Source organism: Glycine soja, chromosome 9, assembly GCF_004193775.1.
Source record: "Glycine soja cultivar W05 chromosome 9, ASM419377v2, whole genome shotgun sequence".
Lineage (NCBI taxonomy): Eukaryota > Viridiplantae > Streptophyta > Magnoliopsida > Fabales > Fabaceae > Glycine > Glycine soja.
In genome coordinates this window covers 41,566,236-41,586,197 of record NC_041010.1, presented here as the reverse complement: position 1 = coordinate 41,586,197, position 19,962 = coordinate 41,566,236, and the positions used below count along the sequence as shown (strand labels likewise).

Sequence of the window (19,962 nt, the reverse complement as noted above, 5' to 3'; positions counted from 1 at the left end):
AACACAAGTAAATGGATCCTTAATAAATTAATCTTGTATAAATTGTGTCAACGCATCATTATGTAATAAGGAGAAGAGAAGATATGAATTGAGTACCTAAACTTATGATATTTTATAATGAGAGAATATAACTTTCTAAATTGATATTTTATATGTGAGAAGTAGAGAAACATGCATGGGTTTCTTTTTCAAGACTTTTATTTTCATTCATTTAAAAGCAGTTATTCTAAATTCTTATAATTTGTGAGATAATTTTTATAATAATTTATATAAATATTATTTACTTTTTTATGTTTCAAATGCTATGTATTTATAAATTTATATAATTATTTATGAATCAGATTTTTTAAAAAAAGATTGGAGATGTGCCAAACCTTTTTTGTTTTTTTTTAAATCATCTTCATTAAATGATGCCCAGCTGAACCATTAGCATATTACGATTGTCAACGGGTTTTGTTTTGCCATTGACGCACTGTATGACACCTAAGAATCTTGGTCAATAATCCATGTGCCTCTTAATGTTCGGATGTTGCAGCCATATGATCATTTCCTAATCCAATTTCCCTACTAACGTCACTTGTTTAGTCATTTTTGTTTTATTTATTCAAATATGGACTTACGAAAACATGTCAATGATGAAAGATTGAAAGTGTTGCTCCATTTTTAATATAAATGGATAATAATATCAATATACTACTCTTCTAGATAAGAAAGGGAGTAGTAATCTAAACCAAGGCAAAGCAATAGGGTGGGGTCTTATTGGTAGTATTACATAATCCTTTTCCTAATTTTGCCTCTCTTTTTTTATTTTTTTTGTCTTTATTTCATGACGAACTAGATACTTGGTCCAACTCACTGAAATTCTAATCTCCCATGGCATTGTCATTCACCCCATTTTGGGTCATTTAACTTCCAAGATTGCGGGTGCTTTGGAAATAGACACCTCCAAAGTTACCCTCCCAACCTCTCTTCTTAAACACTTGGATGCTTACCCATCATCATAATCATCATCCATTCTAGCTGGCTCATTTCACTTTTGTAGCTACCCGCGATAAATGTGGCATCATAGCTCCCCTCAATTATCTCCCATCCAATCCAATTCCCTCTATGGTCCCATCCCATCATCATATCATATCACATGGATCACAAAATCCAAATCCAATGGTTCTCAATTTCACCCATTTTCATGACGATCACAATTTGGTTATATTTAAAATTCATCCTTCATTCCTAGAAATATATTATACAGGAATTAAACTCTTTTTTTTTCTATAAATTCAGCATAACTTACCAACTAAATTTTATTTATTGAGTATTTTTCTCTTATCTTAATATATATACATTGACAGGCTTAATTAGCATATACTCCATCGGAGAGTGGAGTAATTAATTAATTAACCCCTCCAATTTTTATTTTTAGTTTTACCCGTGAGCTGTGAGGGCTGGTTGGGTGTGTTGTGGTCCCGAAGTAAAGGACATGATTTTTTGTTTTATAAGCCACAACAACACAACGTACGCATAACCAAAAAGCGATAGGTATTTAAGTGAATTGGCACTGTTCATTAGGCATTTTGGTCAATTGAAGAACTTTCCAGAAACAGAATCTTTAGCATTACTCCTCCAACGAAAACCCAACTGGCCATGGAGGATTACCAAAATGACCTTTCTGCTTTGGGCAGGTAGACGCAGCTATTTTAAGCGAGTATCCGCAACCTGAGCTTACACGCAAAGCAGGGGAAGCTTCGCCTTTGCGCAGTCAATCATAATAATAACAGGTTTCGTGTGCCCCATTGCCGCATTTATTGCGTGCCACTCAATTGAATTCTTAATAAAAGATATTTTTTGTCACTTCATGCCCTGCAAATTCGAAAATTTAGAGATTTTATTTCTTTATTTTTATTTTTTTTCTAATAAAATCTCATAATACCTCGACCGATAAGACAAACCAACCAAACAAATTTAGACCATAGAAGAAAATTGATATAATTTGACATGGGTACGGACCAAGTTTTTGTATAAGCTGGGTTGTGAAATAGACTATAATTCAAGGTTCGTTTTCGCTGACTATGTAAAATTCTAATCATTAGTCCCAACCTCCGCGTAACAAAAAGTTCAAAAGAACAAACCGGCCAATGAAAATTAGAGAGAGAATTGGCCACTGAAACCGGATACTGGAAACCATAACTACATGTGTGTGTGTGTTTTTTTTTTTTCTTTTTAATTTAATTTTTAAATCTTTGTTCACAAATGTCATCACAGACTAAAGAATATTTTATACTTTACGTAGTATTACATACTAGTATATTTGACTAGTTTTAAAGTATAAGACTTTTTTGAAATTTATTTATTTCTTTTAAGAATATTTTTAAATTTTTTATTCCATTAATTATTCTTGATTAAAATAACTTATATTTTTTAGTTAATACATAATAATAATTATAAATATTTTTTAAAAATGATTTTTGTGCATTAATATCAATCGATAATTAATATATTATCTTTAAGTGTCATCCATCAATAATTAAAGATATGATAATTATATTATGAATATTTTGAATGTGAATATGATAAGATTGATCTTATGCTGTGTTGGGTCAATTTTTAGTAAACATTAAATAGTCTATTGAGAGGTTTTTATTTATTGTTAAAGGATAAATTTGTTATTTTATTAAACAAATTTATTCTTTTTCACACTCATATTCTCTTAAATAATTTCCTAAAAAATGGACAAAATTTATTCTCTTTCACACTCAGTGTTCAATAAACTTATAAAATACTATCTATACTCACATTTTATAATTTTGTATCTATGCTATATTTTATATCCACGAGCATTGCAAAATTTCTCTCAAAGAGTAGTTTAATGTTTTTAATTTTTGTGAGTTTTAGAATTATGTTGATAGAAAAATGTTATTTCACAAAAATTGATAACAAAACTTCAATTATTTTAGGAACATGTTACTACATTTAAGGATAGATAAGATATGAGAAAACTAAAAAAAATATGATGGTAAAATCATAAAAAAGAAACTTAAATAATAAAATTTGTGAAACAATAAAAACTAATTGATAAATTATGCAATTAAGTAAACATAGTTATGAATTACGATAAAATTTAATATTGTCAACTTCATAGATATGAATAAGTTAACATAGTTTTATACTATTTAACAAATATATTTTTTACATTTTATTATAAAAAAATTGCTCATTTTTTTTTTATTTCTTTACCTACTAGCACAATTACCCAAGAATGCTCCTTGCCATACCAAATTCCGTTCTTCAATTTATAGAAATAAATAAGAAAATTCCAAATGGAACAACCAATTTGCATTTACACACATCACACAGGGAACTTCTCGTGAGTGGGTGGCCTTATCGTCTGCTTCGCTCTATGGTGGGGCTACCTTGAGAACCCTGTTGTAACCGCCGGCTATATCCGTTCTGGCCACCACCCCCAGTGACACAGAAAATCCACGAAACCACACCCTTATCCGCATGCCGCGTGTGCCTCCTGCTCACAAGAAAGCGCCACGTGTCCGTCCCACCCTGTCCTGCCAGGTCACGCATTGCAGTAGTTCACTCACATTACGAAAGTCATTTCGTATGTAAGACGACCCCCATGCAAAACCCAGAAACGCCCCCCGTCATCGCGTTAACGGGACCTAACCAAAGGAGGATAAACCCGTCATTTTGCGTCCCAAGGCTTAACTAACTGGTAGGTAGGTGAGAGTTATCCTGTACAAGTCGGCAGTTGAACTGAAAAAGTACACATCCCCCCGGAGCTTTCGGATTCGATGGAGTTCACGTACTTTGGACGGTTCCAAGTAAACGACGAAGAAATCAACGGTTCGATGTCAAACTTGTGTACATAATTTACCCCAGTCTTATCGCACGTGATCATTCCTTCTTCCTGCCCCTTTCTTTTTCTCTGACCGCTGCAGGAGCCAGAACCTCATTGATAATACCGCCCTCATGAGTTTACCAAATTACCCTTCAAGAAGGTAGTAATCACCGGCTCTTCAATTCTGTACCCGCCAATAAATAAATCCCACTTAACAGTAACGGTGATTCCGTCAATACACGGAACGGAAGAAACATTCAATCGCGTTTACACGCGAAACGCGTCTTGGAATATGGACGGCACGTTTTGTTTTCGTTGAACCACCTAATAACAACCACCACCACTTCTCAAAGTTTCTTTAATTTAATTATAATTATTTTAAAATCGAAATGAATAATTAGAGCCCTTTTTTTATTCGGTTTTTGGAACTAATAAAGCGATAATTATTTTAGAGTATAAAACTATAAATTATCCCTTCCTTACCCTTTTTCGGTTTTCTAAGCATTCGCTTCCTCTCTTTCCTCATCCACTATTTCTCTCCGTTTTCTGGCCCCACCGGAAAACTTCTTCCGTTCGCCGGAAAACCGCTTGCGTTTTCGGCGTTTTTTTTCCGCGTCTCCAGAGGAAGCATATTTCGGTTTTCTTATTCGTGCGTTTGCATTCTCTCGCTATTTGCCGCGGTAGCTTCTACGAGGCGTTGGATCTCTCTGTGACACGGTTTCAGCATTCTATTCGGCGTTCCTCGAGAATGTGGCGAGCCTGGTTGTCCTTCGAGGCTTGCGCTTAATCTACAACGTTCAGGATCGTGGTTTAGGGTTTGGATTTCGATTTGGTATTGTGATTGCTTTTTTTTTTTTTGGCGATTCCTTGTTCTAGTTAACGAAGACGGAGACCTACAGGGAGCGAGTTCGTAATGAAATGGTAGGTCAATCGTGTTTTGTTCAGAAATTTATTTATATTACCTTTTTATTTGGTAATCGATTCGTTAATGCTTGAAACTCTCTTGAAAATGTACCTTCGTCTTCTCATCCTTCAGATCTCGGACATTGTTGTAATTTTTTACGATTTTGATGCGATTTCTCTTGGATTTTTAGCCTGAATCATGATTTTTTCAAATCACGCCTCGTAATATTATTTTTTCCTCTCCTTTTTTGTATTTCATGTTTAGGATTCAGAGTGTGATATACAATAGATGCTATTGAAGGATGCTTAAGCTGCATTTTGTGATAGTGGTTGTTGTTTCCTCTGATATGTAAACCGTAGTTCTTCTCTGAAAAGAATGGAAAAAAGAGGAACACGGTTCTTCTCTTTTTCTTTTTTCTCCTGTTTCTGGAATAGTATTTTAGAAGATTCGGTTTAACCGAGGATTAATAATTTTCTAGGCCTCTATTTTTCTTTCCCTTTGTGTGTTGAAATTTAGGTGATTAAAACTCCTTTTTATTTGATTGGTTTATTCTAAGGTGGAAAAAGTGATGTTGAGAGGAGTAAACTATTCAAATTTTAGCGCATGCATTTGTTGAATATTTCCATAAGATTGTTTTTGTCGACTCTTTTGCTTTGCGTGGTTCTAAATTCGGATAAGTTTTTTGTGCTCTTTTTTTGCCCTTCTTAGCGGATACTTTTCAGATTGAGGTGGTTTACGTTTGACCCCGTATGTCTTTGTTGGTAAAATGTTCCCGACTTTGGTTCCCTCAGAACGAACGACCCATTCATCTACTTATTGACTCCTCAATGGTAATATACCAAAGAAGGTCGAATTTATTTTGGCCCTTGATTGCTTAGTTTGCTTGAGTTTGAACTTTATTCCATTCACCCCGTTGAACTACATTCTTTCAAGCTGGATTTGACACCCCTTTGTTTCATTTGAAGAATTACCATGCAATGCTTTGGATGACATGACCTTTTGCACCTTAGTTCAAAGTTCCAGTTATGCTAACATAACATATGTTTCAGTTTCAGTCTGTTTATTATTGATTATTATCCATCTATTTTCACATTGACTTAATGCGTTTTGCTTTATCCTTAGTCCTTACATTTAAATACCTGCTAACCTTAGTGAGAAATGTTTGAAATATCTACAGGTGGAAAGAAGAGTGACTTTATCAAAGGAAGTTAGAAATGGGTTAGAATTTTTGAAGCGTAAAAGGCTTCAGCGTGCAAAATCTGTCACTGCCACCCAGACAAGTGTTGCTAGCATGATGAACAGAAGTGGAGGAGATGCTTTAAGAGCTTCAGCATCATGTGGCACAAGATTTCATGGTAATGCTGATGTCTTTTCCAAGCGCAAGGTGGATAAGTTTGATACAAATGACCTGGATTGGACTGATAAAATTCCAGAATGTCCTGTGTATTCTCCAACAAAGGAGGAATTTGAGGATCCTTTGATTTATTTGCAAAAGATTGCTCCAGAAGCTTCTAAATATGGTATGGAGTTTTGGTCCGTTGAATGTTTTATTTCTTCTACTGTGTAGTCACTTTAATATTTTGCACTGATAATGTCATAATAGTTAACTGTGGCATTGATAACTCACAAGATGACCAGGCTTTCCAGTGCTTGTGTCACTTCTCAATTCAGCTTGAGTGTGTTGAGAGGGTGTTGATCCATTTGTGTTGTAACAGATAAAATCATCAAATGATGAGGATAGAGTAATTTCTGCATACTACCATACCCATATGTTAAAAAAGTTGTAGGCTTAAATATTGATTTATAGACGGTCATTGTTTTTGTATTAGTTTAATATAATTTCATTTAATATAATAGTCATTAAAACTGTCCTTTTTAAAGATTTTCCTGATTAAATTATGGTATATGAGGATGTACTTTTGGTATATTAGTGAGGATTATCATTGGTTATTTGGAATTTGAAAGTAAAAGTTGTAGATTCAGCATAATGAAATGAAAATAGCCTCCTTGTATGTTATATAGATGTAGATTTCTTTCTTTTTCTGGGAAGATATAGATGAAAACAGTATAGTGATAGAATAGTGACCTAATTGTTTTCCATTTGAATCTTGTGATAAATTCCAGGTATATGCAAGATTATTTCCCCTTTGAGTGCTTCAGTACCTGCTGGGGTTGTTTTAATGAAGGAGAAAGCAGGATTCAAGTTTACAACTAGAGTGCAGCCCCTTCGCCTTGCTGAATGGGATACTGAAGACAAAGTCACATTTTTTATGAGTGGAAGGTCAGTCTCCCCGTTGTGTATTTTAATATTTGTAGTATGTATTTTAATTATATTATTGCTGTTTCTGATTAATTCAACTGTAATTTAATCAGAAATTATACATTTCGAGATTTTGAGAAAATGGCCAACAAGGTATTTGCACGAAGATATTGCAGTGCTGGATGTCTTCCTGCCACATACTTGGAAAAAGAGTTTTGGCATGAAATTGGTTGTGGAAAAATGGAAACTGTTGAATATGCATGTGATGTTGATGGCAGTGCCTTTTCATCATCTCCCACTGACCAGCTTGGTAACAGCAAATGGAATTTGAAGGTGTTAATTTTATTAGTATCTTTCTTTTTGTTTTGACCGATACTTTGTTTACATATTCTTTTCTTTCTTAATAGAATAGGAGGATATTTGTGACAAAGATATGCTTTTTACATTTCCTTTCTTATTAAAGTTAACTTGTTCAACACTTCCTTCTCTATGATCTCAGAAACTTTCGAGGTTGCCCAAATCGATTTTACGGCTCTTGGAAACATCAATTCCGGTATGAAAATTTCTTATGTTGGTCAGTCATTTTTGTACTAAATTTTTTTCAAGACTTATACTGGGTTTTATTTCAGGGAGTAACGGAACCCATGCTATACATTGGAATGCTGTTTAGTATCTTTGCTTGGCATGTGGAGGATCATTATTTGTACAGGTAAATCATAATAACATTATCACAATTGAAGACTTCCTTTAGTTGTTTATTTAATGATATTAATGTATTACATTGTTATGGCAGCATTAACTATCATCACTGCGGGGCATCAAAAACATGGTACGGTATTCCAGGTCATGCAGCTTTGGAATTTGAAAGGGTGGTGAGAGAACACGTGTACACTAATGATATTTTGTCAAGTGATGGGGAAGATGGAGCCTTTGATGTTCTCCTGGGGAAAACAACACTATTTCCACCAAATATTTTGTTGGAGCATGAAGTTCCTGTCTACAAGGCTGTTCAAAAGCCAGGGGAGTTTATAATAACATTCCCTAGGGCATATCACGCTGGCTTCAGTCATGGTTAGATTTGCTCATTTCAATAATTTAGTTCCTGGAATGATATCTCACTTCCTGCTCCCACCCAGTTACCATTACATGCGAAATAAAAGAAAAAACTAATCTTCCATATCTTGGTTAAAATTCTAGGTTTCAACTGTGGAGAAGCAGTGAATTTTGCAATTGGTGATTGGTTTCCTTTAGGGGCTGTTGCTAGCAGAAGATATGCACTTCTTAACAGGGTTCCTTTACTGCCTCATGAAGAACTTCTATGCAAAGAAGCAATGCTTCTTCGTACATGCTTGGAACTTGAAGATTCTGATTTTCCTTCCTCTGACTTGTTTTCTCATAATAGCATTAAGATTTCATTTGTTAACTTGATGCGTTTCCAACATTGTGCTCGATGGTTCCTAACGAAATCAAGGGCGAGTATAAGGGTCTCTTTTCATTCCCATGCCACGATTCTCTGTAGTCTTTGCAAACGTGACTGTTACATAGCTTATGTTGACTGCAACTGTCACATGCATCCTGTATGCCTACGTCATGGTAAAAGCTTTGCTCATTGCTATTTACTAATGTCATTAATCATTATGACTTGTGAACTTTATTATGTTTGGTTGTCTCATGTTTGTTTGATGCCATGCGTTGCTTAAATATTATTTACCATGACTGCTAATCACATCAATGGCCAGTTGCTTCTTCAGTATCCTATGGCATTATTCTGGGAAAAATATTATCTTGATTCTGGACTAGAGAACAAATTTATGGACACAATGGATTTATTTACTTGATTCTCTTGCATGCATGTTTGGTAATACAACATTCTCATTTTTAATGTCTTTGAATTTTGATGGTTCAGATGTTGATTTTCTTAACTTCAACTGTGGGAGCAAACACACACTTTATTTGAGGGAGGATATTATGGATATGGAAGCTGCAGCCAAGATGTTTGAGCACGAAGATGGGATATTGGATGAGATAAGGAAGCAAACTAAAAGTGACCAAAACATGTATGCATATCCTTTGTCAAATATGTTTCAGAGAGCTGAAGCGAATGGGTACACGCCTTATTGTGAGCTAAAACTTGATTCTGTTGTTGAATTCTATGCAACTCCAGAGCACTCAACAAATAATCAAGAATACAGTTCACAAAATCAATCTGTCATTGTACGTTGCTCTGAAAATAAAAAACCAGTGGTGTCTGAGGTTTCCTTTTCTTCTGCCACATCCACTCTTTGCTCTCTTTCAGAATCTCTCGAGAGCTTTTCTGCTCCCAAAAATGTAAGTCCTTTGAATATAGTTTTTGAATACTGTCATTGCATATTATTGCATTGAGATTTGAACAGCTATTATAGATTCTGGAGCTAAAGCTGTCTGTTTATTCTGCTAGCAGGCTGAGGAGCATATTAACAACAATGCAAGTATTATTGATTTTGAAGAGTTTGCTGAAAGAATATCCAACAGTGCATGTGAATCTTCATTATCTCCTGCTGTGTATCATGAAAGCTCGGTTAAACCACTGGGTGATCTTCAGAAGAGATTTGATACAAAATCCATTGTGGACGAGAGTGATGATTCTGATTCAGAGATATTTAGGGTAAAGCGTCCTTCTTCTCTGAAAGCAGAGAGGAGAAATATGAATGATGCCGTGCCTTCAAAACATACAGAGCAGCAGGTATTGTCAAATATTTAGTTTGTTTAATTGGTCCATCATAATAGCTATTCTATCTTTCAGCGTTTCAACTTAAGTTCCCAATATTTACTCTCTTTCCTAAATTGGTTATCTAATTTTGCTCTATAAATACATGGATCATGATGCTATTGAATCTATATTATATGAGCAGGGGCTAAAACGACTGAAGAAAATCCTTCCTGAAGGAAAGAGTGGGCAACCAATGGATTCTAGCAGAAGCAATGAATCAAGTTACAAATACAGTCACGCTGTTAACCATAAAGGTCATGCAGATATTTCATCCAGGGATAGATTTGCAAGGAGTAATGGTATTCCCATTTCTATAAGATATAAGAAGTTGGGCAACGAGGAAATAAGCATGCAAGGAGATCACCACCAAAGAGATAGGTTGCAACAGACATTTAGGGAACCACCTTCCATGGAGCTTGAGCCAAAGCGCCTTAAAGTCCGAGGCCCTTCATTTTTAGGCTTAGAGAGCAGATCGAATTGATGTTTCAATTTGGCTCGAAATGATTGTGAAACGCCATGGAGAGTCTGACTTTGCTAACTTCATTTTAGCTTATGGGCTTTCTAACAATACAGTAAATCTTAATGATTGATTGAGGGAGGAAGCAGCGGCAAGATATTAACGTATTAGGGTATGAATTTACATTCTTTGTGCAGGCCTTAACATTTGAGGAATCTGCACGGGTGGTGATCCTCTGGGTTATCGGGCCGAGGTGTTTTTCCAACTTTGGTTGGTGAACCTGACTTGCAAAGTTAGGACTTAGAAATCGGTTTAGCGACATTTATTTCCATGTAAATTTGTTTTCTTCTCACCAGTCGTTTTAGGTCTTCTTAGGAACATGGGTCTCTCCATTGTTTTCTCATTAAATTCTATCACAGCTGCTTCCCCCTTCTGATGTTAATCCATTCTTTTTGTACCAATAGGTCCTTTGTACCTAGAACTACTTGAATAAAGTTCAATGAAATTTCTCATTTTCACTATCTTAGTTCATCCATTATTTGTTGTGCTGATCACACTTGGTGTCAACTAACTGTAAAATTGTTATTTGATGATAATCTATTTCATGGACCAAAAGAAAGAAAACATTAATGAAATTTACTATTCTTTCTCACATAATCAGACTTCAGATATTTACTCACTCTACTTTTACGTTATATTTTCCTTAAAAAATAATGTATAATCTAGCTAGTATTGGTATAATGATGTATAAACATTACTAGTAAAATCATGGTATAATAATGTTCAAGTATAGCTAGTATCGTAGTATTAGGATTGTTTTGATCTGTTTAGGGAAAGAGAGATAGCCTGCATTAAAATCAACCCTAGAAATTGAATTGTTTATCTTTTCTGCTGGTGAGGAAAGGTTTTGCAATGGCAGAGGACTAGTTAGTAGTTCCCTATTAAAAGGGGTTCGGCGCAGTGGATAGGCCACTAATAGTATAGACAATGTTTACACATTTCTGTTGTACAAAGCAAAATTATGGAGTTTGGTTGGAGGTCTCTACTTAGCAAAGACAAATCAACTTCTACCTGAAATGGACTCAGTCATATTTTCCCCGTAGTATGGGTCCCATCCACCAGGGGTGCCTATGGTATTGCTTTTCCTAGAAAGGTTTTGAAGTGCTTGGTCTCAGCCCTTGCCTTTTATCAAAATAAGAAAAAGAAGAGAAAAAAATATTTGACACTTATTTTTTTCTAATATTAAATAACTCTTTTAGTGATAACTATAGATTAATTTTAGTAATTTAGAAAACCATTATGTCCGAATGGATATATTGTTTTGGATCCCTCTTTAAAAAAATTGGCCCTGTTATAATAAAGTAAGCCAATGTGTTGATCTAATTAGTCAAACCCAATATTTGACTCAAAGTCTACGTTGGAGAACTTTGTAATAAAACTTCAACCTCAATGTGCATGTTTATTTTATCGTTGCAAACGGACTTTTGGAATAAAATGAGGTTTGCAAAAGCATCCAGACTCTTCCTTTTATAAAACGGAATTTGTGAATCATTTGATTTATTTTGAGATTTGTACACTCATTTTAAATGAACATCCAAACATGCTTAATACAATTATGAAATATTGGATTATATCCAAGTGTTTAGAGTTACCAATTTTTATGAGATTTCACTCTAGAGACATTTCTCACGTCTCATGGTGCAAGAAACTCAATGATAACTCATAAAAAAAATATAAATAGGTCATAATAAAAGCCTTAAATATACTATCTCTTATTGGGACACACTTTCTTATTGTGACACACTTTGACTCTCTTCCTACCAACATTAATTTGAGCATCTGAATCTTTGTAAATATGCCACCAAAGTTCAACTTGTGTGAACTAAAAAGATATTCCATTTATATATTTTTTCCTTTTGTGAAGGGATGTTGAACAAATACGATGAAATCAATGTGACTTATTTGATAAAAAAAAATTGTGATTTTCTATTGTTTTCCTCAATTATTGAAGTTATTTCTCTCTTTCAAAATTTATTTAAAGATAGTGAAATAAACAAAACAATGTTTTTACCATTTCTGTAACAAAATTATGAATGACAAAATAAAATATAAAAAAATATAATATTTTTCGTAATTATTAACAAAATTATATTAGCTAATTTGTTTTAAAAAATACCTAATATTACTCATTTTCGTTTTTTCCCCAACATTTACTTTTGTCGCTTGCGGATTAGGAAGTGGAGACTTTATTTCCACCTGGTTTCAACATGGGTTCATCGGGTTGCTTCTATGTTAGTTATTCTCGCAATTGTTTGGGTGAGTTTGTTTTACTTAAAAGAAAAAAAAAATAAACTTGACATTTTTTTTTATATATTTACTTTTATTTCTCTATTTACACAACAACCTTATTTTGACTTTTTTTATATATATTTAAACAACTTTGTTTGTAGTCTCTTATATAAAAGTCTATAAAAAAATAATTTATTCCAATAATATTATCATATTATTTAACTTTAAGAACCAATTTACCTAGGTCACTTGCATTAGAGTTTCTCTCAGAATACATCATATGCATCCTCTGATTTTTTAACTAGCGGTCTTGACTTGAGCTGGAAGTACAATTTCCTATAGAAATAGCCGAAACTTATGAATATTTTTTGGTTTATAACTTATGAATAAATTCAATACCCAAAAGAAAAAAAAATACAAGGACACAGCAAGTGACCGAAGCTTATGACTACGTTTTTTTTTTTTTTTTTCCATTACTTATGACTAAATTTAAGACCCAATAGAAAACAATTCAAGGACATAACAAGTGACCGAAATTTATGACTAATATGACTAAATTCAAGACCTAACAAAACTATACGAGGACATACCAAGTGACCAAAACTTATCTATTTTCTTTTTTTGTTCTTAATTTATGACTCATTTAAGACCCAAAAGAAAACAATACAATGACATAACAAGTGACCGAAACTCATGACTAACTCTTTTTTATTTTTTTCAATTCATAACTTATGATTAAATTGAAGACCCAAAAGGACATACCGAGTGGCCCAGTCTGGCTTGATACAAATGACCACAAAAATATTAATTTGGTATCGAGTGTTTTTTTAGCAATGCGGTGTTGTTGGGTTTGACATTTGAATCCTGTATCCATTATTTGTATCCTGCACCTCTCACTATATAATACTTATTCTGAAATGTATAATTATATTTTGAAATGGACTTTCCAGAGAATAAACTTCGAGGTGCTGGATTCAATAGTGAGAATACAGCAAACAAATGCCTTACTATTAACATGTGGAGCTAGTCTGGCTGCAGAACTATTGTTAACAAAAAGGTTGTGATTTTTTGGTCCATTACAGCGGAACTAATTTACATTTCAATAAAGAGAAACTGGGCTCATCTACAAAGGTTGGAGCCTTGAACTTATGCCGGCCCAAATCGGAATAACTCAAACATCAACGTTGTTATTTGTTCCCCCTTTCTACTTTCTCTTCTCTTGGGGTTGATTCAATTTACGTTTGTTTATCGTATAGATTTTTACATTTCTTGACTCATTTAATAAATTTTGATCAGATTGAACTGTGAAGCCAGCCAGGAAGCATCAATTCATCATAAAATATAAAGGAAAAATATCTTTGGAAGGCCTCGACTTTATTGTGATAACTTACTTTGTAAATTTAAATTTTAAAATAAATAATTTAATATTTTTTATGAATTGAAATAGGATATTTATATATTGTGTTTTTCATATCATACATTGCTTTTAAATCGTATATTTTTGGCTTTCCATGATTTCTATTGATAAAATTTATTTTGATGAAAGTTGATATTCTTAAAGCATCTCCATCCTAATATATCCCCCCCCCCCCCCCCCCCCTCCCCCCTCCCCCCTCTATGTCTCTCTCTTACATTCTACACGTCTTAAATGATTTTCATGATTACACATCACTCATTTTTACATTTTAGAACTTAAGTAACTCTTCTCTAAACCTATATAGCTTAGAAAATTTTACTAAACTAAGAAGAATCCCGTGCTTTGCAAGATGAAACAAATGGGAGAGAGAAGGTGATTGAGAATGAAAAATGCACTGGGAGGTGGGAAGTGATACCTCAATTGAGAAAATAGTGGTTTGATGGTTCTTATTTAGTAATAAATGAGCCTTATTACGTTTCATAAATTTCTTCTCTGTCAAGTATAATATTATTCAACCTGAATTGAGCAGAAAACAGTAGAGCTTGAGATTCTTATGTGAACTCGTATGTTGTTTCCTATATTTTTTTCGCTACATTGCTCAGTATTAGTAGTATCCATTGAGGCCCCAAGATCCATGGTGAGGTTAGTTGATAGTGGTTGAAACTTATTAGTTATTTTTTTATTCAGTGGGAAAATACAAGAAAGATCAACTATCCTTAAGAAGAAGGGATTCAAGTTGGGGAGAGGAAATTGTTCTTGAATCCTTAAGAGAGTGATTGAAGGTTGCTAATAATAAAAGAACAATTCATTAACTAATTTTTTTTTAAAAAAAAGCAGCCCTAAGGCATTCAATCAAACTGTGAAATTGATATTTTTTCGTCTAAATTACATGTATTCTTTATTAGTGTTTAAGATCACTATGATCACCAAAATTTTCTCTTCAAGTATTTAATATAGTATATTCAATTAATTCACATACTTAAAGATAAACTGTTAAACTGATATGTGCATTGGGGTGTATTAACCTGTTAAAAGCACAGCTAAAGATAATCTTCTCCTTTTTAACATTTTTCTTATAAACGCATAAATATATGCGTGGGAAGATATTGTTAAGGAGAATCATATGAGCTTAATCTCATAATATATTCTCTCCAGTTCTCTTTGAGTACCCTATAAATTATCTTCACCTCATAATGCTCCTTTCTCTGTTTTGCTTTTGAATATTCTGATTAACACGCGCCTATTGCATCTTGTTGTAATGGATGCCAGTAACCCTGTACATATTTAAAAATCGGATCAATGAATTAAATCATTGAACGAAGATGTCAAAGAGTTGAGATTCAGTGCAAGGTCAAACCAGCATTTTCATTATATACATTATTTTTTTCTTTATTTGAATATAATATATGCTTTATATAAAGATAAAGAACATATGAAGAGTGTGTTATGCTAAGAAGTGAGAGGATTAAACGATAATTCTTGGAAATGTAACGTTATTTTGATCTAAAAATTATCATTTAATATTCTTACCTCTCACAATAAGACACTTCTCCCTCATGAAATATCTCAAACACAATGCAGTAGCTATATACTTCCAGTTGTCCCACAACGTGAGAGAAACTTAAAAGAGGAAATTAAAGCAATGCCATTTTTGTTAGAAAACTCTGGTGTAATTTTTTAGTGCAATCTTTGAAATGAGTGAATAACTTTCTGACATTGCCTTGCAAGTTGCAGTAGATTCATACAACTACATATCTTTGTTATAGAATTCTTATAAAAGATACATGATCATAACTACTGCCTTATTTCAAAATGTGAGTATTGCAAACATGATTTAGTGTGTCTTACACTCACAATACAAGGAAAGAAAGTTCGAGCATAACAAAATCGTTTCTTAATATCGTGTTAATTTTGAAAATTCAGGAATTCCATAATGAAGAAACTTTTGAAAACGTGTTAGTTTACGTATTCTCGTTTATTAATGAGTTTTTAATTGAAGTGATGATTACATGGCTACTAAGTAGTGGACTTTTAGTCATAGATTTTATTGGATATCATTGAAATACTCAAAACTACTAATTCTGCTTTGATAATCAATCATGCACTATTTTTTCATTAAATTAGATTTCTGTCCCTTTCAAACAAGCAATCCAACATTACTTAATATTTAAAAAAATTAAAGAACATTTCCAATAAACTTTTCATCACCTCTTTTTCTTGATTATTGTAGTTACTGATTTACCCCTAGCATTTCTCTTATCATCTCTTAGTTTTTATTTTTTTAAAAAAATATTTTAGACTTAAAATTCTGATTCAAAAAGAAAAAAGAAATTCCTTGATTTTCCATCACATAAGTTGTCAGACCATTATTCACAATAATAATGGTAAATAAGCATTTCAACAATATAAACACTCCTTTAATACTTCTAATTTCTCCTTATCTCTCTTTTTCCGACACAACATGACAATTACTAACATATTATCATTCTCACCTCTTCTCCGTGTCTTTCTCTTTCATAGTGTAGATTAATTTGTTTTTGGTGTCAAAACATCATCTTATATATCAGCAAAGCAACTCTTCTTTTTAGATGGGAAAAAACCGAAAATTTACTCCTAATTAGTGTCTTCTATTTTTTCTCTGTACCAAAAAATGTCTTCTATTTATTTATTCATTTTAAATTAGTTTTCATTTCCTTCTTTAGAGAAACTATCACCTTGAGGTCTATATATCACTACAGTTATCCAAACCAGCAAGAACTGTTGTTAAGGACTTCAATTCTTTCTCACAAATGGAACGTATATAACGAGGAATTATTTCATCATTTTATTCTGGACCTGTATTAGCTTGATACATCTCAATCACAGTTTTAGCGTCATTTTCTTCTTCGATTCTTTTTACACAACTCGCCTTATACGAAAAAGGTTTCACTCAACCCTATCATGTACTCTACCTTTTTATTCCTTTTCCTTTAATTTCCTTCTCTTGCAGCCTTCTTTGGACTTCTCCAGAGCCATCGGTAATTGGTTTGTTCTACCCTTTTGCTACATTTTTTGGTTTCTCTTATAATAGAACACAAAAATGAGAATATATAGAAAAACATTAGGTAAAATAAAATTAACAAGTTTAATATTAATTTTGAGTAATGTATTTTCAGTGCGTCGCATAATATATAGGAGTTTTCAATTTAAATGTGCGAAGCTTGGGACATCTAGGTATCTAACCTCCCCAAGTTGCTAATCCAACCATAGCATTATATATTATTATCTGTCCATCAAAACAAACAAATATTTAGTCCAATCAAGAGGGAACCTTGATGCTTGTGTAGCTTGACTTCCATGACAAATCCACCAATTTCCAGTTTGATTGAATAGCTAAAGAAACTTTTGTAGGGCCATCCATCTCGTTCCCACAATTATGTATACCTTTTCCTAAAGAGAATAAATGTGTGAATTTATAGAAAGTGAAGTGAAGCAAGGAAAAAAATGTAAGATTGAGACAGGGAACAAAGCCAAAATTTATGTTAATGGGTTCTTGTCAAAATCTCGCATATTATCTTTCAGTCTATAGTCTAACTAGATATGTGGGGAACCTTATCATCCATTGCTCCTATTTGTCAGAAAACATGTATTCAAAATGTTCCAACTTTTACTTTGTTTATTTTTTTTTCTTTCTTGTGGAGTATTAGGAAAGAAACGGGGATATATCCTATATGCCTATGTGCTTATAGCTAGGACGCAAATGGAAAAAGAACCCTTTACTGCTTTTGAAGTCTTTGATGTGTGGGGTTCAACCCAAGAAAATTCTAATTGATGGGTTGTGGTATGTTTCCAAGGCATAATCTATTTTTCCATATTATGGAAAAGCCACACCCGAAATGATTTCATTACACTTTGGAAAGAATATTATTGAAGTCATCCAAATTAGAATTAGATGTACCATACAATATTATATCCTTTCAATTTATATAAAAGAAAAGGATATATATGATTCAGATTTTATCCTATGTGTTGCCCAATTAGTACTCTCATATGCTATGCTCAAAAGAAAAAAAAAAAAAAAATCTTCTCTGTTTGCTGCGTGGAAGAAACACACGGGCAATGTGAATGAATGGTTGGTTTCGATATATTCTCAACAATATATACTACCTGCACGTAAAACCCTTTTCTCTTCATAGTCACCAATTACCAAACAAAACAAAATGCATCTCCACTAATTAGTTGATAAGTAGGAAATTCATAATTCCTATAAGAATTAATAAATGATCGTTTAAATTTGTGACAAGTATTGAACTAATAAATTAGTGCAAGGAATGAAAATATAAAAGGGAAAAGTAGAGATATGGGAGAGACAATTTTTCTACCAGTGATATCCTAACTCCTTTAAAGATTCCTTTATCACCTATAATGAGAATCACAACTGTTACAATCGTGTCGACTAAAGATCGAGACATAAACCGCGTAGGGTCATCCTTCAACAAATCATTTCTTATCATTATATTCCCTTTTGATTTCTATAATTTCACCCCTTAAGGCTTTAACAGAACAAAAAGAAATTTTCATGATGCTCATTAATTAGGTGGTAGACAGGGAAAAGGAAAACCAAAGAAAAACAAACATGCTTTAAGCAAGGGACGTTTAATCTTAACTCAAAAGCACTTTCCAAATTTTCAATCTTTTTAAATTATAAAGCACAGTACTCTGCAGTATGCATAGAGATCAATGCCTTGGTTTTTAGGGAAATTACGTGGATTATATATACCCTGCTGCAAAAGGACCCCTACATTTTATTTTATTTTTTGAAAAAAAGGACCCCTACATATTAACACTGTTAATTTAATTTGTTTCTTCATGCTTTTTGTTTGACACGAGTGAAAATAAAAGAAAAGAAGTTTGGTGGAGAGGAAAAATATGATTAGATCTTTTTTTTTTTTTATTTCTTTCATTTGATTATAGAGAAAAAATTGTGAAGCTCAAATAAAATTTTCCTAGTCATGAGAAAAAAAATGTTAGAGAAATATTTTATTTTAATAATAACTTCAATCATTTACCTTACTTTACACACACAATTTTTTTACCTTATTATTATACTAAAAATATATAGAATTTATTTAATATAATTATATCCCTTTTCTACGCATTTCTAATCACATCAAAATATAATATGGATATTTGTAATTTTCTTTTGGTTCAATAATAAAGATTTTTTTTTTCTTTTTTTATTTTCTGTCTGCATTCAACAATGCATATCACTGTATGGGCATGGGGATTTGGAGTAAAATTATCACAGACCGTGCCCATGCCAATGCTAATTGATTGACATTGACATCCTCACTTGAGTTTGTTTATATTGTTAACTTTTGTGTGGTTCAAATATTGCTACACAGTGTGTTTGACTTTTTCGACCCAATTTGCATATATAGAGCACAACATTTCTCGTTTGTAGAAAAATATATTATGACACATATAATCTCTCGTGTCGGTAAGAGCAATAATGAAAACTCAAATGGCTCCCAATAATCAAACCACGTGCCCAAATTGCAGTGTTTTTGCACTCATATAATCAGGGACTCTCAGATTCTTTACTTCTGGTAAATATTCAACAGGAATATATGAGAGCTCAATTCAATTATTACATGGACTTTGCCTCACAAGAAATTTTGATTACATGATGAGCTCATGTAGTACAATTGTACATTTGATAGATAGATTAGTGAGTCTAATTCTATTTTTGTTTTTTTGTTTTAAAGATTGTACTATAAAATTGTTTTAGAGAACAAATTAAATAGCAAAAAACTTGTTTGGAAATTTTCTTTGGAAACTATTTTGAAACTAGTGTGTTACTGTTTGTTCATTGTTTGCCTCTGTTTGAATTACTCATTGCAATTCCTGTCTCCAAATTATGCTATTATGCTGGTTTTATTAGTGAAAGCCAAAGCACACTGACATCATGGTAGAACTCAACAATGGCATGAATATGACATGGCTTTCACTCTAAAAATAGTTATATAGAATAAAATAGCAATGTGTGATGATATGACTAAT

At 32.9% G+C, this 19,962-nt stretch overlaps 1 protein-coding gene across 3 annotated transcripts; it reads left to right on the top strand.

Annotated features, from left to right (window-relative positions):
- The first annotated feature begins 4,319 nt into the window (after positions 1–4,319).
- On the top strand, positions 4,320–10,735 carry LOC114368973 (lysine-specific demethylase JMJ706-like). Of its 3 annotated transcripts, none has more exons than XM_028326276.1 (11): positions 4,320–4,765; positions 5,926–6,268; positions 6,873–7,029; positions 7,122–7,341; positions 7,508–7,561; positions 7,638–7,717; positions 7,802–8,079; positions 8,206–8,601; positions 8,915–9,336; positions 9,446–9,730; positions 9,900–10,735. In XM_028326276.1, exons 1-11 carry the CDS (start codon positions 4,763–4,765, stop codon positions 10,236–10,238), a joined length of 2,577 nt encoding a protein of 858 aa, XP_028182077.1. In that variant the 5' UTR covers positions 4,320–4,762; the 3' UTR covers positions 10,239–10,735. The 3 variants fall into 3 exon arrangements, with proteins under 3 accessions (XP_028182077.1, XP_028182075.1, XP_028182076.1); XM_028326274.1 differs by lacking the exon at positions 4,320–4,765 and adding an exon at positions 5,272–5,578; XM_028326275.1 differs by lacking the exon at positions 4,320–4,765 and adding an exon at positions 5,276–5,578 and having other exon boundaries at positions 9,449–9,730.
- The last annotated feature ends 9,227 nt before the right edge of the window (positions 10,736–19,962 follow it).